Genomic DNA, 24,961 nt, shown 5'->3' with positions numbered 1-24,961 from the left:
TATGTACCACGAAAGCGACAATAACGACATATTTCAACGGGCGCCAATTTTTTTTTAGCTAAAACATATGCAAATACCCTTACCATCTCCTGTGTCACACTATTAGTCAGAACGAGATCCAGGTCACATCCCATTTTGCCAAAACCGTTGACTGAAGATCCAAAGGGCTGTATCGCTATGTTCGCGTAGAGACTGTTTATTACTACTTCTAGCTGAAATTTGGGGAAAGTGTTCTTATTATTTGTTAATTACAAAAGCAGTTGTTTTTAACTAGCTTTACACCCGCGGCGTCGTGCGCATTATCCATTACTTGAAAAATTATATACTACAACCTTCTAGAGAACTACGCTATCTAGTCGTGAAAACCAAATTAAAATTGATGAAGTAGATCTTGAGTTTATCGTGAATTTTATAACATGCAGTGATTCAACATCATCAACTTTATTTTATTGGATATTGCACGCCTCATAAGCGAAGCGTTGAGGTGGGTACTACTGTCACTTCGCGCAAAACATCTGATTTTTCAAACTTAAAATTTTTACTGGATAAACTTATACACAATTTTTGCATCATAAAAGTAGGCTATATTTCATTGGCTTTGCCCGCGTTATAACAATAACAGCACAGTTTATCTAAAAAAAATATAACTACAAATATAACCTCCTAAGGACCAAGCTAAAAAAATCCTATTCTGCATTACCACCCATTGTTCTCACCTGAGTACATAAAAATACAACAGACCTGCCACCCAATGGTATTTTTTTGTTTTTTTTATTGTTAGAGTTAAAATTTACTTGTGGGATTTTTTATCTGTGTAAAATATAGCTTATAGAATACATTTCTGAAAAAAAAAACTCGATTTATTTTGTTCCCATGTGATCACATCAGACCTAAGTGAATCCAAAAATTTTTTTATTATAATTAGGTTTTACTTGTAGATTTTTTTATTTACTTATGTTATAACATATGAGATCATACAATAACCTCTAAAAAGTATACAAAAGAATTAAAAACAGTTTTTCTTAAATTCTAAATGTGTAAGTTTACTACATATTAGGTAATAAAATATCTAAACTATCTGAACATATGTTAAAAAAAGAAATAAAAACATTGGAAGTACAATATTAGGAACTTGAAATATCAATGAGCTAACTAAAAATCGATTTGGAAACAAATGGTGGGTCTCCTAAGTCTTCATCACTAGGAATAAAATCTCCGTCAGTCGGCTAGGAAATCGATGATATTATCGTCACGAATAACTGAAAAAATAAGGAATTATCTTCCTTATTTTTATTAAATTTCCTGTTTATTTTGATTGCAATAGTAATTCCTGTTGACAGTTTAAATAAATTATAATCATAAAACAGGACAATTATACTCAAAATTACTGTAAAACAACAAAATAAATTATTAACTAATTAAATGTTTTATAGTCATTGACTACCAATGTCTTCAACTGAGTACAAAAAAAATGAAAATAATGTTGTAAATAACGACCAATGTTCTCACATGATCACATTAAAATTATCCGTGAATTTAAAAAATACAATATGAATTGTTTCGTTAAATTTAATTAAAATACGTTCCTGTACTGTTTTAACTATTTATTTTTCAATACCAAATGAAAATCAAGTGAGAGATTAATATGATAATTAACGATTTAACTTACCTCTGTTACGTTGACCAGCCATTTTAAAAACTTGAACTAAAGTATTTTAAAATTCTGTGATTGGATAACCCATTTACCTACCAAACCTAATAGTTCAATTCAGCCAATCGCGTTACACAGTGATCATAGGCAGAAAAGCGCGGTATTTTTTAAGATATTTCGAATTTTCGATTTTGTCATCGGATGAGGACGGTGGTTGGTAATTTAGTTAAAACTTTTTGGTGCTTTGGGTTGTAATGGTGATGGTGTTTATGTACTTATATGAGGCCATTGGTCCTTAGGAGGATAACGGATTTTAAACGAGTTTTTATAATATAAGTTTTTACCTACATTTCAAACAAATTACTGCTTGCGTCCTCGCGGGAAAACACGTGGTAGTGTGTCAAAATTCTGTACTATTCATTCATAAATTAAGATATTCATATTGCCTGATATTTCTACGAAAATATATAACAGTAAATTCCATAAAAACTCACCTGTCTAGCGACCATATACCTCAGCCTTACGTCCATGTCGTTCAACTTAGTTCTATCATATAAAAGCTGTATCTGTTGCGATACTGTTTCACAATTCAACAGTTCCTCAAACAGCACATCGTCTTCCACCTGTGCTGTACCATTTGTGATCGCCAACGTCTTGTTATTAGCCGGAAACCTTTGTTTCCCATCAGGAGCTGCTCGGAACCACAGGAAGGGAGACTTTACGGCCATCACATCAATGTCTTTTTGGTGCGCGCTGCATGCGTTTAGTACTTCTTTCATGTTATCTTCTGTAGTAAACTCGATGAGCATGAAATGCTGGAAATATAATAATAAATTGAGTGTTGTGTAAAGTGAAGTCCCATGTCCCCTAGTGGGGTAAGGGGCAGATGCATTATACATCTGTTTCACTGATCGATTTTCTTTAGGGACAAGTAGGTGATCAGCCATCTGTGTCCTACCAGACCGAGACATTTTTTTTTCTACGTCTCCACCGGGAATCAAACCCAGGACCCCTCGGTGTTACGCTCACGTGTCAACCACTGTACCAAGAAGGCGGTCAAATTGAGTGTTGACAGTGTGTTTTATTTGTTTTACATCTTACCCTAAAAGTATGTGATGATAGACAAGTAATTATTTAAAAAAATCTGTTATACATTTATTAAAAGCAGCTTTATCTTTACTTAATATTATACAGCTGATGTTTGCTTTGTTGAATGTGCAAACCTAATGTCTCAAAATAACGTTATTTTGGATGGTCTTTTTATCAAGGCTTAAATCACATACAACTAAAAGGAGAGGATTATAAATAACTAGCGGTCCGCCCCGGCTTCGCCCGTGGTACATACCTATTTCCCAATAAAAAGTAGCCTATGTCCTTTCTCGGGTATCAAAATATCTCCATACCAAATTTCATGCAAATTGGTTCAGTAGTTTAGGCGTGATTGAGTAACAGACAGACAGACAGAGTTACTTTCGCATTTATAATATTAGTATGGATTACTATTGAGTGCAGCCAATAGTCATGAACATGAAGTAGCATGGTTCAGCTAGTTGCTTACGAAAAAACAACTGTTACAAAGTTTACAATAGAGCAAACTGTCTAAAATATAATGTATAAGTTTGATTACCTCATCATTTGAATTTTTGTAGTGGTGTACATCATTAATTGTTGCATACTTAGAACAATATCCATACAATTCATTGAACGAAGATTCAGAATTCACTTGTACTATGAGGCTTCGACGTGCCTCAGCTTTCCTTTGAGCCACAATCTCATCAAAACTGATAAACTTCTTCGGTGTATCTATAAGTATACATAACCTCAATCATATTTCGTTACATAAAAAAGAAACTTAAAACAACAAAAAATACCTGATCGATTTCTAAAAAATAAATATTTGCAATATGACGTATTGTAAGATTTTCTATTAAGGCAAAATTTTGCTGTCTGAAAAATTACAGACATTTTTAAAATTCTTTATAGAAATAGGTTATTGTTATGATCATGTCAGTTTTGACATTTGTCGCAATTCAAATTTCAATTTGACATGACACATGTTTAGGCGGAAAGTATAAGTGGTATAAGCGGAAAATGATCAAAATGCAAATAGAAATCACAGAATACTTAACAGAATTATAAAACGTACTATCAAATATTATTAATAATTTCTTATTTTGGTCTACCACACGGAAATATAGACATAGACATACATACCCCGTTTTCCAATTACAGCACTAGAGCGCATTATGCGGCATAATGCTTAACGTTGAATGTTCCAACTACAGCTTAGATCATTAAGTAATGGATAACACTCGCAGGCGTTTCCCCTTTTGCTGAGGTATAAGATTATTCGAATCGAAAAATCTTATGCTTTCATAAAAACTACACTTGCGTAATCGATTACAAACACTCTGCGTATTCGTAAAACATCGAAAGGACGTCTGCGAGTGCTCCGCTAAAAATTCCGTTTTGCACTGTCAAGTCTTGCAGAAGCAATTCAAACATGTCGAATATTAAAAAAGATGGAATAACCTTTAATTTGTGTATATTTCTTTATTTTTTAACGTACATTTCTAATTAAATGCAATTTCTAATAATCGTCGATGTATCGTTTAGCGATATGATCAAGACAAATAATCGAGTCATGTTTCGAGAGAGAAAGAGACAAAACTATCATTGAAAGAAAATATACAAATTTAATCTTTATCTACTAAGAGATAAAGTTGAATTTAGAACGCGATAATGAACCGCATTCCTTACGAGACTATCTTTTAAAGAAATACAAATTTAATCTTTATGACCTAATTTATAAAGTTGAATTTAGAACGCGATATTGAACCACACTCCACACGAGACAACTTGGAATGAAATACAAATTTAATCTTTATGAACTTAGGGATAGAGTTGAATTTAAAAACTCGTCGCTTAAAGGGTCGTAAATTTTTACGACTTTCGTGACACAAATTATTTTTTGAATGTGTGATTGTGTTTCAATAGTGTGAGTTGCCCTCCCCGTACCAAAATCAGCAGAAAGTTTAGTTAGAACATTTGCCAGCGTACTCCATCCATTACTTAATGATCTAAGAACTACAGCAACGCTTCGCACAATTGAGCACTAAAAAAAGTAATGCGCGTGAATTAATGCGTGCTATCGATTTATCGTTAGTAATTATTAATTGTTGGAAAAAAATTTAAAGATTTCGTTTCATTGTAGTTTTTTCGAAATAATCAAAGTTAATTCAAATTGTGTGAAAAAATTAATATAAGTATGGATGAAGGTACAAACGTTGAAAAAATGTTAATGAAATAATCAAAATCCAAATTACTTAAAATAACCGTAAATATTTTTCAACCAATTATTATGTATACCACTTTATTTACACATTTATGAGGTTATTGCTAACTCTAAGAATTTTTTAAGCTATTGCATAGCTTCTATCGCGGGCCTTGAGCGCGGGGACCGAATCGAGAAATTCCGTAACAAAAAAACCTCACGCTCCCCACGGGGACGGGCGCGGAGGTGTGGCTTGAAGGCATAGCATGCAATAGCTTTATCGCGGCAGTCCCCGAGTGACACACGTCTTTTTTTTTTCAACACTGAACTTAGCGCAACCTGCTGGTGCGTTTCATGTTCCAATTAAGCATCAGCATAATTCGGCATTGTGCGGGACTGAGTCGCATTATGCTCTGTAATTGGAAAACAGCCATATACTTCCATGGTCTACCATTATCTGTGTACCTTGTTATCTGTACTTGTAGGATAATGTGTCAAAGTTCCACTGACAATGTCAAACTCATTTATTGTCATATCACATTTTTATTATTTTGAAATTTGAATTTGAATTAGTTTTTTAATAAAATAAACACGTTTATTGTTGAATCTTACAAAATTGGTTAGTGAAAATGGGGACACGATTACTTCAAAGATTGATTATACCGATAGTAACGAGTACAAGAAATGGAACCCCTAACCTTTTTCGAAGTAACGTAGGAATTATTTCTGTGAATACAAATACAATCGGAATAAGGAATTATGCTAAAAATAAAGACAAAGGTAAAGATAAGAAAGGTAAGGATGCGAAAGTTGAAATAAACCCAGCTATGATGGCGGAATTAGTAGATGTCGATAAACTAAAAAACCGGTGCCAAGCAGCTATCGAAAAAATGAAAGATGACTTTGCGAAGAATCTCTCATTACGATCAACAACTGGCTCGATTGAATCTCTCGCAGTCAAATATGAAGGCAAAGATTATGAATTACAGGAGCTTGCTCAGATAATAAGAAAAAATCCAAAAACACTTGTCATAGATTTTACATCGTTTCCTCAAGTTATACCTGATGTCCTGAAGGCAATATATGGTTCTGGTTTAAATTTGAACCCTCAGCAAGATGGAACTAGGTTATACGTTCCTGTGCCTAAAGTGACAAAGGAACACCGTGAGGCTTTAGCAAAAAATGCCAAAGCATTATACATAAAGTGCAGAGATGCTATGAAAGATGTACAGAATGAATTTGTTAAGAAGACCAAGAAACAGACTGGTGTGTCTGAGGACTTAGTTTTTAATGTCACTAAGCAGATTGGAGTTTTATGTGAACAGTATCAAAATGATGCAAAGAATATCTATGAAACCAAACATAATGAACTAGTGGGAAAATAATATTGAAGCATTTATTTGAAAGATTTGATTTTTCTATGAATTATGTTATTGAATGTATAGTTATTTAGTATAGGACTTAAGATCATAATAAACTTTGTTGAACTTATGTTTTTGTTTTTATTACAAAGGTTATCTATTAAAAATAATATGTATGAGACCTATGTTATTGTAATATTATGTATATTATCATTATTTATGTGATTGTGTACTATATGGATGATGCTTTTCAATTTTCATAATATTATACAGTATCTACATTCTAAAATATGAGATTTAAAATGTTCAAAGCAATCTACCTGTCTATGAATGAGTCTACTACTAGAATAAAAATCCGTTTCAGGGTGACCATTTCAAAAATGGCAAATCTGCCCGACGCTGGCAAAAAATCTGCCACAATCTGCCAAACCTTACTCCTGAAAATGCCAATAATATGCCACGGAGATTGGAGGCGGGTATGAATAAAAAAAAGTATGTTATTTAAAAAAAATGCTTTATTAATTAACTAAATACATAAATATATCAACATGTATCAACATTTGCTTCAAACTCTTCATTTTTTTCACTGGTATAAATTGTTTTTGATGACATATTTTTTAACATATTTTGAGTTGGTTTAAAGGAGATACAGTCCCCGTGTTCCTTAATACCTTCCTTTGTGGTTATTAAGGCGGATACATGTTTATTTAGAAACCTGTTCCTTATTTTTGTTTTATTTAAATTTACTTGGGAGAATACCCTTTCACAAGAGGCATTTGATAATGGCAAAATTAGGAGAGCTTTTGCGAAATTTGCAATATTGCTATACTTTGATGCTCTCATTTGCTTCACGCATTTTCCCAATAGCTCCCCAGAATTTGTCGACACTTAAAATTGTGCTTGTGCTGCTTCCACCAGATTCCAGCAAATCGCTTACATTTTTGTCCAGTTTAATTTGTCGGAACTCGTCGTCAACTTTTTGAAGATTATTTTCATCTACTATATTAGGAAATTTACTGGCAATATTTACTAATGAAACAAAATCTTTGTAAACAACATTTTGAGGATCTAAAAATTGTAAGTCTTTAAAAACATTATTCAGTGGCAAACGTGTTTTTAACTGGTTACAGAGTTCAATCAAAAACATTTGCATTTTTTCGAGAAAAGACTGAATGCCAGGTTTTAGACTTACATTTTCAGATAGACGATCGATTTCCTTACTAACGTTTACACCTAAATACAATTCTTTTAGAGGTAAAAAGTTCACGTTTGATTTTGGATCTATACAAAGTGGATCAGTGGTTTTTAAATAACTTCCTTTAATATAACAGCTCAAAAGGCTTACATACACCTCAGAAATGTCTTTAAACGCTGTGTGGATTGTCGTATAATCACCTTGAAATATGATGTTCAGTTTGTTAACTATTTGTAGTATATAATCCAAAGCATAAAAATACAGTTTATATATTTTTTCATTCAAACTATTACATAAAAATTCGGCTGAAATATTTCTATCTTCTAGAAACTGAGACTGAAAAAAAAGTTTGAGGGCATCCCACTGCTCCAAAATTCTTTTAATACATGCATGCAAACATAGCCATCGAATTTCATAATGTTTTAATATTTTATGCTTTTCACTGCCAATAAAATCTTGGAATTCAGCAAATTCCCTTTGCCTTTTACTACTATGTGAAAAATATCCATAAACCTCTTGCACCATTTGGTTAATAGCCCTCGGTATACAGTTTTTGCTGGCGTGAGATACACACAGAGCAGTAGAATGACATACACACTTAATGAATATGCAATGGGGATTTACATGTTTTATTTTGGCAATAATACCACCTTGTATTCCAAACATAACATTAGTAGTATCAGCCCCAAAACCAATTGCATCTTTAATATCAAGATTAACATTAGTTAACGCCTTGGAAAGTGCATCGAACAAAGCTTGTGCTGAAGTTCCTTCCAAGTCCACTAAAGTTAAAAATTTTGTTTTTACCTGTAGATTTTTTTCAGAATAATATTTGGTAACGACTGCAAGCGTTGATGTGGTTGTGACATCTGTGGTCTCATCTATTATCAAGGAAAACATTGGTTTACGTGTCGTAATGTTTTCACACGATTTTAAATCAGTAAGCATCTCTGCTTCTAGATCTGGCTTTAAAACATTATACGTAACCGCTGCTGCTTTACTTCTTTTGCAGGAAAATGACTTGGCAATTTCCGAATCGTGAAAACATTTTGAGATGATTTCACTAAGATGATCCATTAATCGAAACGGTAAATTATGTTCCACCAGCATAGCACAAATATTAAGTTCTGCTTTTTTTACTTCCTCTTTCAATGGTGATTTCTTAAAAAAATTTTGCACCTGAAATAATTGTTTTATATTAGTATTTTTAAACTTATTAAAGTAACAATAATAATTTAGAAAAACTTTTACGATTATTGAAGTACTTACCGATGACTGGCCGCTATACCCGACCATATGCTTCTTATGTTTTTGTGATAACACATGATCTTTCAATGAAGATAATCTTGTCACTAATTTGCAATTACAAGCTTTGCAAAACGCTACATCAGGATCATCTTTTGCTCTAGAAATCCAGGACGAAAGTAAGGGATCTTGCTCCCACTCAGGTCGGTATGAGCGCTCGTATTTTCGTTTCATCATGCATAGAATACTCAACACAATGTCGCAATGCACGCACTCGTTATACGCCAAAGCCCAAATGAGAATAAGTTGCTAATTGATTGAAAAACAAAATGAACTACAAAAATTTATTTGCACCTCGATCAGTCATATCAATACGAAAATAAACCTTATATCTGAGTGCGTACCGTTTATAATCATATAGTGTACCTAAATAAAAATAGAATAAACGGGAAGTCCCCATACTATCTGACAGAGACCAATAAAGTTGCCACCTCAGTAAATAATTGCCTAGCAAATGAATGCATGATAAAAAATAAAGGAATAATTATTAATTTAGTTGTGCCACGTATTTGTGATATTGATAATTCCTATTTGTATTTATAACGATCATATTTATCACTATTAAGTCGTAACTATACCGAATAAATAGAAATAAAATTAAAAGTTTTTGTTTTGAAACATCTATCATCATCATTTAGCATCATTAGGTATCTATCTATCTAATGCTAATCATCTATCTCTCTTGCAATGTTGCTGTGTTTTACTCTCAAAATATTGAAATACAATAACAATTACGACGCAAGTATTTTCAATTTAATTCGGTAAAATGATTATTTAAAAATCCAAATAATTTCTGATTAAAAAAAATGTATAATACAAATAGTAACAATATCTCAATAGAATAAATACTTGACAAATCGACACAAATTTTTAATCATTACCTAGTAACACTGACAATCTGAAGCGTCATGCGTGATGCGTCATCTAATGTCATAGTTTCTATTTGAAATTAATGTGTTCGACGTTATTTATTTTGAAATAATGTTTATTACGATTTATTTTTCACATTTGTCTTGTAAATTAAAATATTACCTAATGTAATAAATGTAAAACTTTACGTTCATCGTTAGTTTAAACTCGATAAAGTAATTGTTTGTGTTGAATATAACTATTGTTTTATTTATATTGTCGCGAACTGCGGCTTATTTACATAAAAACTTTAATCGTAATTCGTATCTAAAAGTACAAACATCAAGCTTTAAATTGAACAATATAAATTCATCTTGACACAATAAGTTTTATTACGATACCAAGTGCCATAGTCACTTGGGCAATCTCCTTTACAAAAATATAAGAATTTCTAATGAAAGAGAAAAAAAAATGAGCATTTTTTTAATCTGCCAAATTCTGCCACTTTTTTGGATCGTCAACTTAGTCTGCCAAGGTTAAAATTTTGGTTCTAAATCTGCCAAAATGGCAGAAATCTGCCACAAATGGTCACCCTGATCCGTTTTCAGTGTCGGGGTTGCCGTTATTTATAGAATTAATCAGCGGTCATAAATACCCCATTAAAAACCCTGTTATTAGATTAAATCCTAATTTAGGGTATGTAGACGTAGTGCAGTCTTCTCTTCCTTTAGAACAGGTAGTCAAAGTAAATTTTTTAATCTTACAAAATAATATAAAATTGTATAAAATTATACAGTCTTACGTCCTACGAAATTGTATGAACAATATAACTGGCAATGATATCGCGTTTCAGTCAATGTCAACACTCAACTGTCAAATGCTTTCGTGTTTACTGTTTTGATTTGAAATAAGTGTATTGTTGTTTTACGTACGCGATAATTTCATAATTATAAATGGATAAAAATCCACAGAGACCTAAAAACGCTTACGAAAGGGTTATGCCCCGTGTTAGTAAATCTCGTCTTAGTTTAAATTCGAATCCGACTGTAAAGCGGCATGAATCTCCCGCGCGTATTGGCGCGAAGCAAAGTTCTTCAAATTTTACATCGGGTGTATTTAGTGAACTGCCGACCGTTTTAAACGACTATACACCTGAAAGTGATGTAGTTAAACCCAAGAGGCCTACTTATGTTGTTAAACCTAAACGAACGTTAAAGTCAATTGAACCGATAAAGTCGCCACTGCAGAAAACTTATAAACGAATCGAAAGTGTTCAAAAACTTCACGCGCGAGCTTCTGCCCCTAGTGTTTTAAAGTTAGATAGCTGGTGTTGGACCGATAGTCATGTTAGACAGTGTTATTCTAGTAGATCTCACACAAGATTAAAAGAACTGAAGGTAAGTTAAGTGATTTTTTTGTCCATGTATTACCTAACTAAATTGTGGCAAACTCTAAAATCTATATTTGTAAATTACATAGGTAAATACTGTAAATTTAATTATAATCTACTGGTAGATCTAAGTGATAAGAAATTACAAACAAATCCATAAAGACAGAGTGTTAGAAAGAATTTACTTTCTTTATAGTTTAGACCAATATAATAATTACCTATTTGTTATTTTCAGGAAGAAATAAAGGCATATGAAGAAATAGAGAAATCAAAGAAGTTCCGTGACAGACTGTATGAGTCTTGTGGTGTAGTGCTCAATGATGGAGGACAAGTGGCAGTTGACAAAGCAGTGCAGGCTCAAGAATTGGGTAAACATTAATTTAATTAAAACTAGCGACCCACCCTCACTGCACACGGCTGCAATTATGCATGTTATCTATACATCTATACAAATATTATAAAGAGGAAAGGTTTGATTTTTTGTTTGTTTGTTTGTTTGTATGAATTGAATAGGCTCCGAAACTACTTGGCAGATTTGAAAAATTCTTTCACTGTTGGAAAGCTACATCATTTCTGAGTGACATAGGCTAGGTTTTATCCCGGAAATCCCACGGGAACGGGAACTATGCGGGTTTTTTTTTGAAAACGCGGGCGAAGCCGCAGGCGGAAAGCTAGTATACATATAAACCTTTCGCTTGAATTATATGAAGAAAAAAATTGAATTTCTATTTGAAGATTAAAAAAAATAAACCATTCTCTAACTTTTCAAAATTCCAAACTTTGAATACTGAAATTATGGTAGTATTTTTCAAATTTTCGTACATATATTCCAATCCCAATTTCCAATCTATTTCCAATCTGTTTGTCTATTGTCTATTGTCTAATCTGTTATTTACCTATTAGTCCAATATTTCTGCATGACTAAGGAAATAATTGTTACATGGGAAGAGACACAAACTACTAAGAATGAAAATATGACTTACCAAAAACTAATTTAGGTAGTTTATGATTCCTTTTGCATCAATTTACTGTTAACTGATTACTTAATTAATATAGTTGCTGATAGATTTAACTTGTAGAAGAATATAAAAGTTGAGTACAATCTACTCTGGAGACAGTGAAACTTAGGTCCAACTTGCTAAATGCCATCAATCATCTTATATATAAAAATGAATCGCAAAATGTGTTGGTAAGCGCATAACTCGAGAACGGCTGAACCGATTTCGATAATTCTTTTTTTATTATATTCCTTGAAGTACGAGGATGGTTTTTATGTAGAGAAAACGTAAATATGTACCACGGGCGAAGCCGGGGCGGACCGCTAGTTAATTATAGATTCACATGAAGTTAAACTTCAGAACCCTTAGGCCTCCCCCACATTGGGCGTAGGCCGAGCGTACGCGTTTCCTGAGCGTGCTGCCGGCGTCGGCGCGGCGCGGACGTCGCGTCAGCGCGCCGTCTGTGGGGCGCGGGCGTCGCGCCATCGAACGCTATGCAAGCGCTGTGCAAGCGCCGCGCCGACGCGACGTCGCGTCTAAAGCACTCGGCCGCCCGCGCCGTGCCCCTCGCACTCATTGCCCTCGTCGTCGCCCGCTAGGGTCAGTCACTAGAATGGATTCGGATATGGATGGAATGGAATGGAATATGGCGCGGGAGGGGAATGTGTGCGGGGGGCACGGGCGGCCGAACGCCCATGGAACGCGACGTAAGCGCGGCGTCTGCGCGGCGTTCACGCAGCGCCCGCGCGGCGCTGGACAACGCGTAGCCCGCGCCCCACAGACGGCGCGCTGACGCGACGTCCGCGCCGCGCCGACGCCGGCAGCACGCTCAGGAAACGCGTACGCTCGGCCTACGCCCAATGTGGGGGAGGCCTTATGGTTTTATGTTGCTAAAAAAAAATTCAAAGACATTTTTAACTAAAGCGCCATCTATTCGCCGTTTGTTGTATTATTATAAAACTATTTTATAAGGTTCCATACAGAAACTTCAGAGGTCTCTATTTCCATTGTATATGAAATCGTTAAACATGATTATTACTACTGTTTAAAACACTACTGTATATAAAATATATACAAAATATTACTTATTGATTATATTTAGAATACTAATAAATAAAAAAGATACTAAATAGTAAATACAAAATTTATGCTATAAATAGAACAGTTATTTCGAAACATCTTGCATCTGCCGAAATAGCTCAGTTGGGAGAGCGTTAGACTGAAGATCTAAAGGTCCCTGGTTCGATCCCGGGTTTCGGCAACTCTTTTGCTTCTTTAAATTTTTAATGTAAAATTTTTATTTTATGTTAATTATTATTTATTATGCAATGCTTTAAAATTTGAGATTATATCGATTTTAATGATGATAAACTACGATAATAATTTACTAATTCTTGCCTTGCATATTTTTTGTTGTGAAAATTGAAATTATCTTATATTATTTTATGTAATAAATAAAGAATATTGAATAATTTTATTTAACAGGATATGATAAAAATTACGTAAAATATTGAGTTTTTAGTCATAAAACTACACTAAACTAATTAAGCTTTCTTTTTTTGCAGATAAAAATACTATCTTATCAAGGTATGTTTATTTTTACTGTTAGAATAGAAATTTTATAAGATAGTACTTTGACAAAGGGAAAATTATCAAAAAAATATGATGCCCTATTTGGCGAAGCCTCACATCGCCTCTTTAGCTCAGTGGTAGAGCACTGGTCTCGTAAACCAGGGGTCGTGAGTTCAATCCTCACAGGAGGCATCAGTGTTCGTTTTTTATTTTTATTTACCTTATATTTCCAAAATATTTTATATATCACATATTGGTTACATTTCTTTTCTATGTATTTAAATAAATAAATAAAATAAATAAATAAAACATTTATTTGTGCTTTTCGAACTTTTTATAAATTATCTTTTTGACTAATATTCTTGCATTTTCATAATATTTATTTTTAATATTTGTGATTTGAAGATTTCAGAATGTATATTTTATTAGTACTTAACTATTGCTAATTTATAATTAATTTTTTTATTAGTCTTAAAATTATAAAATTTGATATAGGCTACTTGCCAGTTATTTTACTAAATATTTGTTTTTCAACACTTGTATAATCTATATGGTATCTATTTACTTAACTGCGTACAATAAAATATGGTCCTTTCTCAAGGTGTGTTAGATACAGTGTTACCGTTAGAGGCCCGTTAGGTGGTAGGGCTGGCATCGAAGAAATAATTTATGGTTTTTCTGAGATTTTATTTTAAAGAATACGTTATTTTTACTATTTACACAATTTTAAAACATACATTTTTAATAATAACATGTAGATTGATTAGATGATCCGTCAATTGAAAATGTTAAAAAATGTCTAGTCCATGAACTATATATATATATTACCGTTATTATTTACGTACCTATTTAATTACGTTATTCTATAATAGTAGGTACTTATACAGCAAAGTGTGCAGTGTGTGTGAATATAGCAGTTTAGATAGAAGTCGGACATAAAAGTTATGTAAATTAAGGAATTCTCAATTCATAGAAAATTCCATTACAAATACCACACTACATATTTACTAGCAGTATCTATTCGATTACATATTGTCTTAGATTATCAGTTATCACTTAGATATCAAAAGCTCTACCAAAAATTAACTAAAAGCACCAGCTAGCAGCCCTAATCATGATCGTATTTACCTGACATATCCTGTTTTATTATCTGCCACCGCTAATGGTATCCAGTGGAACCGGCTGTGCCAAGACAAGTAGCCGTAAAGGCTATCTTACACCCGTAGTTTATATTAAATTATAGAAATGTATCGTGGTATTAAGGAATTGTTGTTGAAAATTGTGTTATTAGGAAAAAAATATAATAGCTATCTGGTCTATTACTTAGCGCACTAAAGATATATTTCTCTTGTCAGTTGTCTGCAAAAAAGTCGATCTGTATCTGACTATAAAGGGATAGGTACAGGACTTTACCTATTTATGTATTTAAATTGAATACACATAACAGATCACGATCTTGTTGGGCTTATAGGCGTTACATTAATTTCAGGAGCAGATCGCAACCCAACAAAATGTGTACAATTTTTATTACAATGCGTTACAGTTATCAAAAGCCGGCGTAATAACTTTACGACTTGCATAATGACACCTAAAATAATTTCTGCTAAAACTGCACTTATTCAATAAAATTATTGTAAATCATAGCTAATTTCTCGACAAAAGTTTTCTCGAAAGAAAATATTCCATTACTTCCTATTGGGCACTATGAGCATTATAGAAGTCAAACTCCTGAAACCCAAATCACCAATACAAAATAAACTTCATCTTATATTTCTAACCTAATAAGTTGACTCAATATACGCTACCAAAGCCAGCAATACGGTAGTAGAATGTCTTACAATCGATAGAGCAATACGTCATATCCGCTTCCCGCTGGCCCAGCTCCAGGGATCTGGCTATTTCTGATATCGACTTAATATATAGCCGGGGATTAGCCATTTCCGATTCAATATTTTCCCTATGTGACGCAAAACAATAGTTCGTGTAAGATGGCTTACAAGACCACGTCATGATGTGATTTTGCATTATAGGTAGTTTTGGGATACAATTTATATTGGTGCTTTGAGCGAAACAAACGACGTGTCATGTAGCAATTATGAAAATAAATATGGATGGTTGCATGGCTATTTGAAAACGTAAAACGAAAGTGAGAAGGTAGCTCTGTGGTAATGAATTCACAATAAGCATTTCCCGGGGTAAATGAAATAAAATATATTTAAAATAGGTATATAATATAGAAAATTTTAAAGGTTCCTGTCTGATATTTATTGAAGAAGAAATGAAGAGAACTACAATGCAACATAATTTGTCTTAACCTTATTTATTTGGGAAGATACATTTGTGTGCCTTATCTAACAGAGTAGTAAATAATATTAATAGAGTAGATCATTTCAAAATCTTCAAAGAAGCTATAAAATTATTATTGTAACAAGCTTAAACTTCGCGGCATATTAAATAGCTTACGGTGTCAAATCTATCTATGGGTGTCAAAGCATTTATTTTTCCTTCCTCCTTTCTATAAACATATTCTGGGATAACCAAGTGGGTTTTACCAAGACCCACGAAAGCTATACACGCGTATCAATCAGAATGTAAACCCTGGTACGGACGATCGAAGTCTCTAAATAGCCAAGGGAAACAATATAAACATTGCTTGGCACGGGCCTTATTAGGGCAACGGACTCGCACTGAATGGAGTGAGTAGTGACGTCACCAACCCTTTGACGACTTATATCCCTTTTATTTATACGACGATAGAACGAGAGAGATAATAATGATGGTGAATCAGTGATGCATTTGACGGTCAGCCAAAAGAGAGTTGACGTAAATTGTTGTGGTATTGGTGGTATGCTGGTACGTGTCACGTTGTTTTGATTATAAATAAAGATTTGATCTTAGTATTGAGAAAGTTTGTTTTGACTTGATGGATTAAAATAATAGAGTCCGCTAATAAACTTGTTAACAGTACGATTGAGGAAGGTTAAGTAGGTTAGCCTATTTACTAATCAAAACAGATGTATCAAAGTTCGCTTATAATTTTGTTTGTTTAAACTTTATTCTGTTTATAGGTAAAAAACGTATTAAAAAATTCGTCACTTACGAGCTACTTGCACAAATAACTTTTTATTAGATTTTGCGTCAGTAATTTTTGTTACCTACCGTTTTTGCAAAGGGTTTTTTGTTCTTCGCTTGTCTCGTTGTTTTGCACTTGTGGCGAAGTTTTTTAGCTTTTAATTTAATAGATAGCTTATTTAATTGGATAAGTAGCTACTTAGGGCGTTTTTATACATAGGAATATCAAGTGTTTGGAAGAAAAAGAACCAATATGAAGAAAGATCCTAAAATGGTGTGCAACTGAAATAGTATATCGTCGCAGACAGCAATTATGCTTTTGACATATTTTTTCCAATAAAATGTATCATATTGCGACAGAGGACAAGATATGAAGTAGTTAGAGTGTGTAGTAAGCCCATATTTGCAATAAACTCTCCTGTGGCATAGAACCAACTATTACCATACTATCCATACTAATATTATAAATGCGAAAGTAACTCTGTCTGTCTGTCTGTTACTCAATCACGCCTTAACTACCAACCAATGATTGAATTGATGATGAATTGAACCAATTTGCATGAAATTTGGTATAGAGATATTTTGATACCCGAGAAAGGACATAGGCTACTTTTTACCCCGGGAAATAGGATAGGTTTTATCCCGGAAATCCCACGGGAACGGGAACTATGCGGGTTTTTTTTGACTGCGCGGGCGAAGCTGCGGGCGGAAAGCTAGTTACATATATATTCTGTGGTAGAACGTCATGTAGAAGGGAAAATAAAGAACGTATTTCGTGAAAAATTGATTCACTCGTATAGTGTAAGCTGTTGCAAATAAATTAGTTAAACCACTTAAAACAATATTCTCGGTAATGAGTAACGAAAACAGTTAAAAGTTTGTTTTCCTGTAAATTGACACTCCAATAATATTGTTGCAATGGTTTATGTTTAATCTTTTTGGGTAATTCCGCAAATTTTACTACTAAACTAACTGTAAACACTGTGTAATTTAAATGTGTTAAAATATGCGTCATTACCGCAAAAGTCAATGCTTGTATTGAATTCGTCATTGTTGTTTTTACTGCAAATATAGCTATTAGACTGGGGTAGAAGCCTTTGAAAATAATGAAAAGATAAAAAAAATCGCAGTCGGATGAAACCCATTAGAAAAGGAGGGGAATATGATAAAAATGTAAGGAAAAATAAATTACGGTCAATCCGAGTTCGGGAAGCGGGAGGGGGGAGCTTTTAAGAGAAAAAAATGGTTTCTCTCGATTTCCGACAAAACTACAAGTCCTATAGAAAAAAGTTCAATGGCAAAGTTGTAGGTAATTAAAAGTTCTACAACTTTTGTATTCACAATTTTTTCACATAACCTAAAAATTTAGGTGAAAAATTCAAAAAACCAAGTTTTTGGTCTTTTATTTCTATCTACTTCAAAATTTATTTTTTTTCTACGAAATTTGGAGGAAACTTACTTTATTATGTCCCAAATACACTGTAATTTATTTGGTTGAAAATATTCATTTTTTCGCCTTATTTTGAATTAATACCAAAAAAACAACCTAATTTTCAATCGAAAAGTCACCCGTCAAAATATCAGCTTTTTTCAAAAACTTGGGGTGCCTTTTATTCATTGAAATCTTTACTTTCATATGGTGTAAAAAAAAATAAACACCACCATAGTAAATGTTCTCAGGAAATGCATACAAACAGTGTGATAATGAGCTTTTACTAAATCAGGCACACTTCTTGAACTCTATATCTTCTCTTGTATCGGCTTTTCGGTAATATTTCAAAAGAAAAATAATTATCTGTTCTAAGTTTTATATTTTACAGCATATTCAAAAGCAAAATGATGTCGATAAAAACATTTCAGGTAGTTCGAGAAGTGTGCCTGATTTAGTAAAAGCTAATTTTCAGACTGTTTGTATGCATTTCCTGAGAACATTTACTATGGTGGTGTTTATTTTTTTTACACCATATGAAAGTAGAGATTTCAATGAATAAAAGGCACCCCAAGTTTTTGAAAAAAGCTGATATTTTGACGGGTGACTTTTCGATTGAAAATTAGGTTGTTTTTTTGGTATTAATTCAAAATAAGGCGAAAAAATAAATATTTTCAATCAAATAAATTACAGTGTATTTGGGACATAATAAAGTAAGTTTCCACCAAATTTCGTAGAAAAAAAATTAATTTTGAAGTAGATAGAAATAAAAGACCAAAATCTTGGTTTTTTTAATTTTTCACCTAAATTTTTAGGTTATGTGAAAAAATTGTGAATACAAAAGTTGTAGAACTTTTAATTACCTACAACTTTGCCATTGAACTTTTTTCTATAGGACTTGTAGTTTTGTCGGAAATCGAGAGAAACCATTTTTTTCTCTTAAAAGCTCCCCCCTCCCGCTTCCCGAACTCGGATTGACCGTAATTTATTTTTCGTTACATTTTTATCATATTCTCCTCCTTTTCTAATGGGTTTCATCCGACTGCGATTTTTTTTTGTTTCAAAAATTATTTACTCTAGTCTATATGTATAATAATGACCTATGTACAATATAGGGGTCTTCAAGCGAAGAGTGAACGGGTACCTTCTAGGGAAGCGCGCTCAGATCTAAAATAAATAGTTTTACACAATAAACTCCTTTAGTGCTGAATCTAATTCAATTGCAGATATATTTTAACAAACTTTTATCTTTACATCGAGTCACACGCGGGCGAAGTCGCAGGCGGAAAGCTAGTAATGTGCATAAGGAAGGATATAAGTATTGACTGCAGTGCTCATTTCTTCGCGTTATTTGCGGTAAATAACTTATTTCGTACTTCAAGTGGGTAATTGTCAATAAATTTAGCCGGATCGTTCGGATTCAGTGCAGAATCCCAATTGTATTTGCGGTTGCGTGGTCACGTACTCGCAAACACTTGAGCGTCTGTAGATCGTACGTTTTAGGGTTCCGTAGGCGTAGAGGGTTTTGATTGAAAATTATTGCTTATTTTTTGCAGTATGAAGTTCGAATTTTCAACCTTCTTTTCAACATATTTATGTATGAAAGTTACTAATTTAAAATATTAGTTGCATGGTGCGTTGGCTTGTTTATAAGTTTATTTAATGCACTAAATTTACAGAGAAAAATAACTACGCTAATCTACACTAATATTATAAAGACTTAAGATTTTAATTTTTGTATGCAACGAATAAGCTTGTATGAATTATCTAATTTCACCGAATTAATATGGAAACCACACTAACTTATAACCCGGCTTACTTACCCTTCAAAGTGACCGCTATCACGTACGGCGGGTAAACGCTCCCCGGGACTACGTGACTGTCACGCGTCACGTACCCCAGATGATAATGTACTTCATTATGTGGGGCATTGCAAATTGGTTTCAATGTGTGGCCAAATATCAAAGGTTGGACGACTGGTGATGTTACTTAGTTGTTAAAGATCGTGGAACTGGGGCCTTAGACAAAGTAACAATTAAAAAACGATAACGAAGTTAGAAAAGGCAAAAATGTATGGGATTGACATACGCCGCGTTAGATCACGTGGTCTATCTAATGTCAATCCCATACATTTTTCCTTTTCTAACTTCGTTATCGTTTTTTAATTGTTACTTTGTCTACAGGGCCTGGTATGGCCAAGGATAAAAGACGTTATCTGGCCACGCACTTGCCCAGGTCGGTTGAGTCTTTGCAACATCCTCCAGTCGTCGCACTTGGCCAGCTTGGTGGATTATGGTCTGAATTCTTATAGAAAGCCCGTCCGTAATTCTAATAAAATATACACACGTGAAATATATTTATAATTATTGAATATTTCGCTCAACAACGCTTCGTCTAAAACTTACCAAGCTTTTGCCCTGGAAAGTAGACAAATAATAAACATTCTTATGTTTTGTATACCTATATACAAATCATTATTTGAGCATTAGTATAGAAAAATGTTGCCCACGCAATATTTTTGCCAATTAAATGGGAACCCACGCTCATGGATCAATATAACGTACAGTTAATAATTAAGAAAATCAATTATCAATATTATAAGTTTTATTAAAGTTACCTTACACCTTTTTTTTCTCCACTTAAGAAAAAAAAAAACAGGTCGCACATTCGATTATTTCAACAACCTGTATTCAATTTTCAATCAATACAAAATGTTATTTTATAGCGCCTTTTTTAACAAGTAATGAAATATTATACTTAGGTCAAACGATACTTGACAAGTATAATTCTTTACCTTGTTAATTTTATAGACGCGATATTTCAATATCAATATAAAAACCTTTATTTATTAAAGCTTTTTTTCTAGTCGTTACATCGAGATATTTAACTCGACCAGTCATACAGTTAATTATTTAGATATATTTTTATATCTAAATAATTAACTGTTAGTAGTAGTACCTACTGTAGTTATTTTTAGATATTATATTATTAGCGCTTTTTGTTATAATTAGTTATTATGAATTAGTGATGTACATTTTTTATATAAGTAATGACATTTTGCATCAATCGAGTAAAAACTAACTATTAACTACATAAAACTATCAACAAATCATCGACACATACCTACATCCCTACATACACACTAAGCTTAAGACTACCCGTCCATATAAAGAGCTATTCAATAAACTTAAGCAAAGCCAGCGCATAATGCATCACATGTCACAGTGCAGCAATCAACATGCGTACAGAATGCTAATGTTGGCGAGAACGATGCTAATCTTCGGCGGCTGATGAATAACAATGTGTTGGTGATGTGGTCACAGGCCTTACGATGTGAGGAGCGGGTGATGGTTGAAATAATTAATATAGATAAAAAAGAGCGTGTGTGCCGAGCACACGTTAGAAGTGAGACATCTTTGGCAAGATTCAAAGAAACTAAAATCGTCGCCTTACTCCGTAATGTGACGGTATTGCCATGACGCGACTTTGAAATTTTACTCTCAACGCGGCTTGGTTGAAGAAAACGCGTGTGCCGCCGTCACCATAAACTGAGTATTGCTTCTACGCAGTGATCTACGTGCGGATCCGTCTTTTGATCAACATAAATAGCTAATATCTGTAAAAGTGGATTAAAGACGGAAGAAAGAAAGATAACCTGTGTCGTATATATATATGGATGTTTGGATTATAGACGTCACTCAAAAAGCGAAGGAAAATATCCGAAAAGATAGTAATGTTTACAACAAAACATGTATCTGTTGTGTACAATCGAATAATAAATAGAGCTCAACATTACATCTAAATCCAATTGTAAATACGATTGCATCATGTCTAATTACCCGTGTTGATATAAACCGCCAAAACTCTGATCGCTCCCTAATTCCTAAACTTGGCGATGGTGCCAAGAACCCGCGTGGTTTTACGTGTATAAATGCAAAAATTGTGAGGATGGATGGATGGATGTTTGTTACTCTTTCACGCAAATACTACTGAACCGATTACAATGAAATTTGGTAGGTAGCTGAAGAACCAGATATAGGCTATTTTCCCATTCCCATTGGAAGTATGCGGGTTTTTCTTTTAAAACGCGGGCGGAAATCTAGTGTTCATTTAAACGCCAAAGCTTTTCAACTAATCGCTCCCTAAACTTGGCGCTGGTGCCAAGAAACCTCCCGCGTGGTGTTACTATTATGGGAGAGAATGCAATGAACTTCATTTGTGTACACAATATGCATGAGGAAAGGGAGAGTTAGAGGTTCGTTGTTTTAAGGTTTCGAGGTTCTGCGGTTGAATTATGGATATGACGAATCTAAATGCGGATGAAGGATTGTTTTTGTAACCTAATGTTTGTTTAATTGTTTATTGAAGAACCTTAGTATTAAAGCCAATGAACAATAAAGTTGATAATACAGAGAAATGGTAAATTTGCATAAAAAGTATCTCACTAAAATCGAATAAAAGAGAGAAAGAAACACAGAATGTTGATGCAGATCATGCTCTAAAACTAACATATCTAATTCTATTCGAAGTCGAATTGATATAAGTGCTTGGATTAAATTCGGGCACTTAACTATGGTACAGAAATTCCAATTCCTCCCAAAATTTTAATTAAACTGATGCCCCAACATAAACTCAATCTAAAGACTAACCCACAAGGATGTTTGTATTCAGGAGTATTTACAGAAGACTGGAATAGGATTCCGAGACTAAACCTAAGCAATGTATTCAAATCGAATGCCACTATTTGAAATTCAAAGGGCGCTATGTAAGGGCAACTTCCGATTGGCTCCACGATCTCGCTCCACTTCCGGTGGGATAATCGAGTTGTCTCTAGTCTATGCACGCATCGCAGTCTAGATTGTCTATTGATTTCCTATTAACTACGAATTCAGTATGGTTTATTTAAATTTCTGGTTTGTAAAGCTTGTAGTAAGCTGCTTTTTTCGAAGTAACTAAAGGAATATGAAATTAGGTATATTGGGAGCATAAACTTCACAGTTTGAAAATAATCTTACAATTTAATAATTAATTAGTACCTAATTTCGAAGAATAATTCGCCTACATCTTTCAACAAAAGTTTGTTTACAACTTACCAACTTAAAATGAATATATTTGATTCTAATTAAAGCAATAAAATATCGATCGAATGTTATTACTTTTTATCAAAATGTATCCTCAAATATGGAAGTAAAATAACCACAGTACCATAGCAGATTAATCTCGTATCAAAGGAAGGTAACTAACCAATATTTAGTATGTCCATAGTCTCCCGGGTATGCAGCCGATAGGCGTAAAATACAAAGAGCCTATTCCACTAGTTACTGGTCCTTTGTGTTTCAGATCCAATCATCTTTTGAGTTGTTCGTAAGATCCTCATGTTTGTACAAGCATATGATATAGGGTTTAAGGCGTACATCTATATAAAGAAGTTATTATAAAACTGAAAGATTTGCTTGTTTGTTTGAATAATCGCAGGAACCACTGTCGCTGATTGGAAAAATTATTTCACTGTTAGAATGGTCCATTTATCGAGGAAGACTGTAGTATATATTATGTACTATTTTAAAAGAATATCACTTTAAATGTATGTTATAAGCTATAAGTAACTTATTAGGTTTAAGTATAAAATCAATAAAGTAACTGAGTATGAATAAATAATAGTACTTTTTAACCCACATAACATATTGTGTGGTAGCAATCAATAATCCATAACTACTCACGTGGAAATAACAACCTTATGAAGAATAACAATACACATTACATTTTCCATAAATTAATGTTTATCAAACAACTAATAATAGAAATAAATACACACTTTATCCATTCTTTTGATATATGAAATTTTATTAACAAAAAACTAAACCGCTTCGATTTGTCAGAACCAACTTAAATACTAAACTATATTTAAACGGGACCACATGAAAGGCACTAGCTTTCAAATAAGAAACGAATTAGCGAAAGGTCACCCAGTCCATAGGGCTGAAATAACATATCAACAAACACAAAACAAATATTCAGTAGCATTAAAATTTTCTCTTTTTTTTGAAGTCGGTTGATTAAATAACAAAAAAATACGCAATGCAGTTATATATGATGTGAATTTTCACCTGTCACTAATATAATTTTGGTTTTTTTGATTGATTTACGATGATGAAACACAGCCACACTTTGCGAATAGAGCGAGTTATTTATGGAAATGAATCCTAATAAATATTGTAGTTTACTTCTACTGCAGTATGTTATGAAATTTAATGGTTAACACGCTTTTACGCATTTCTTTTCTTGTTTATAAAACTAAGGATTTGCTAAGGTTTACGAAGACGACGGATTAAGAAGACCGCTATGTTACGTGTAAAGCTTGATAGACAGGCAATATACTAATAATTTAACAAAAAACTTATGAGTTATGACAGAAGATAACTTACTAGTTTTAACATTATAAACTACTAATGATTATTCAAATCTGTTTAAGGATTTAGAAGACATGGTGAAATAAAAGAATAAAGAATAATGTAATTAAATTTGAAAATATTCTATCGATTATCTTATAATATAGTATAAATCTCGTGTCACAATGTTTGTCCTCAATGGACTCCTAAACCACTTAACCGATTATTATAAAATTCGCACACCATGTGCAGTTCGATTCAACTTGAGAGATAGGATAGTTTAAACATGTAGGTACCACGGGCGAAGCCGGGGCGGACCACTAGTCTTACTATAAAAATTTCAAACAAAAATTTAATAACATGTCATAATATACATTACGTTGTCAAAGAAACATAAGAACATATGAATAGGTACTGACGCCAATTATGTTAATTTAGAGAATTACATAATATATTTATTAATTCCATGTAAGACA

General features: G+C 33.2%; 5 protein-coding genes and 2 non-coding genes across 7 annotated transcripts in view; 5 read left to right on the top strand and 2 right to left on the bottom strand.

The window, feature by feature from the left end:
• The window catches only part of LOC149486889 (poly(A) RNA polymerase, mitochondrial-like), a 72,752-nt gene extending 69,091 nt beyond the window's left edge, over positions 1-3,661 (bottom strand). Inside the window, exons 1-4 of the mRNA XM_089696999.1 lie at positions 3,523-3,661; positions 3,279-3,454; positions 2,146-2,466; positions 84-212 (exon numbers count right to left, since the gene is read on the bottom strand). Coding sequence (XP_089553125.1) covers positions 84-212; positions 2,146-2,466; positions 3,279-3,454; positions 3,523-3,616 — 720 coding nt within the window. The 5' untranslated portion in view covers positions 3,617-3,661. The remainder of the gene's footprint in view (positions 1-83; positions 213-2,145; positions 2,467-3,278; positions 3,455-3,522) is intronic.
• Positions 1-24,961, top strand: part of THADA (Thyroid adenoma-associated protein homolog) — a 279,980-nt gene that overhangs the window by 94,488 nt on the left and 160,531 nt on the right. The gene's annotated exons all lie outside the window — the stretch shown is intronic.
• Positions 5,437-6,416, top strand: mRRF1 (mitochondrial ribosome recycling factor 1). Its single transcript, XM_089697086.1, has one exon. It carries the CDS (start codon positions 5,555-5,557, stop codon positions 6,308-6,310), a length of 756 nt encoding a protein of 251 aa, XP_089553212.1. The 5' UTR covers positions 5,437-5,554; the 3' UTR covers positions 6,311-6,416.
• On the bottom strand, positions 6,805-8,966 carry LOC149486887 (zinc finger BED domain-containing protein 5-like). Its single transcript, XM_089697085.1, has 2 exons — positions 8,751-8,966; positions 6,805-8,660 (listed from the first exon to the last, which is right to left on the bottom strand). The coding sequence occupies exons 1-2, from the start codon at positions 8,961-8,963 to the stop codon at positions 7,110-7,112; spliced, it is 1,764 nt and encodes a 587-aa protein (XP_089553211.1). The 5' UTR covers positions 8,964-8,966; the 3' UTR covers positions 6,805-7,109.
• The window catches only part of LOC149486882 (uncharacterized), a 108,335-nt gene continuing 93,903 nt past the window's right edge, over positions 10,530-24,961 (top strand). The window contains exons 1-3 of the mRNA XM_089696971.1: positions 10,530-11,032; positions 11,261-11,393; positions 13,589-13,610. Coding sequence (XP_089553097.1) covers positions 10,589-11,032; positions 11,261-11,393; positions 13,589-13,610 — 599 coding nt within the window. The 5' untranslated portion in view covers positions 10,530-10,588. The remainder of the gene's footprint in view (positions 11,033-11,260; positions 11,394-13,588; positions 13,611-24,961) is intronic.
• On the top strand, positions 13,212-13,284 carry TRNAF-GAA (transfer RNA phenylalanine (anticodon GAA)). Its single transcript has one exon. It is a non-coding gene; the product is annotated as a tRNA-Phe (tRNA).
• On the top strand, positions 13,716-13,787 carry TRNAT-CGU (transfer RNA threonine (anticodon CGU)). The gene has a single exon. It is a non-coding gene; the product is annotated as a tRNA-Thr (tRNA).

Source organism: Colias philodice, chromosome 7 (assembly GCF_061535455.1).
Source record: "Colias philodice isolate Cphi_HAF_F1 chromosome 7, ilColPhil1 Martin Lab GWU primary, whole genome shotgun sequence".
Taxonomy (NCBI): Eukaryota; Metazoa; Arthropoda; class Insecta; order Lepidoptera; family Pieridae; genus Colias; species Colias philodice.
The sequence above is the reverse complement of the archived record's forward strand: the minus strand, read 5'-3'. Positions and strand labels throughout refer to the sequence as shown.

Excerpts from the sequence above, each read along its gene's own strand:
- mRRF1 (XM_089697086.1), top strand. The coding sequence starts at position 5,555 with ATGGGGACACGATTACTTCAAAGATTGATTATACCGATAGTAACGAGT.
- LOC149486887 (XM_089697085.1), bottom strand. The coding sequence starts at position 8,963 with ATGATGAAACGAAAATACGAGCGCTCATACCGACCTGAGTGGGAGCAA. Across the intron at positions 8,661-8,750 it reads GGTATAGCGGCCAGTCATCG|GTGCAAAATTTTTTTAAGAA; the intron begins GTAAGTACTTCA and ends CAATTATTTCAG.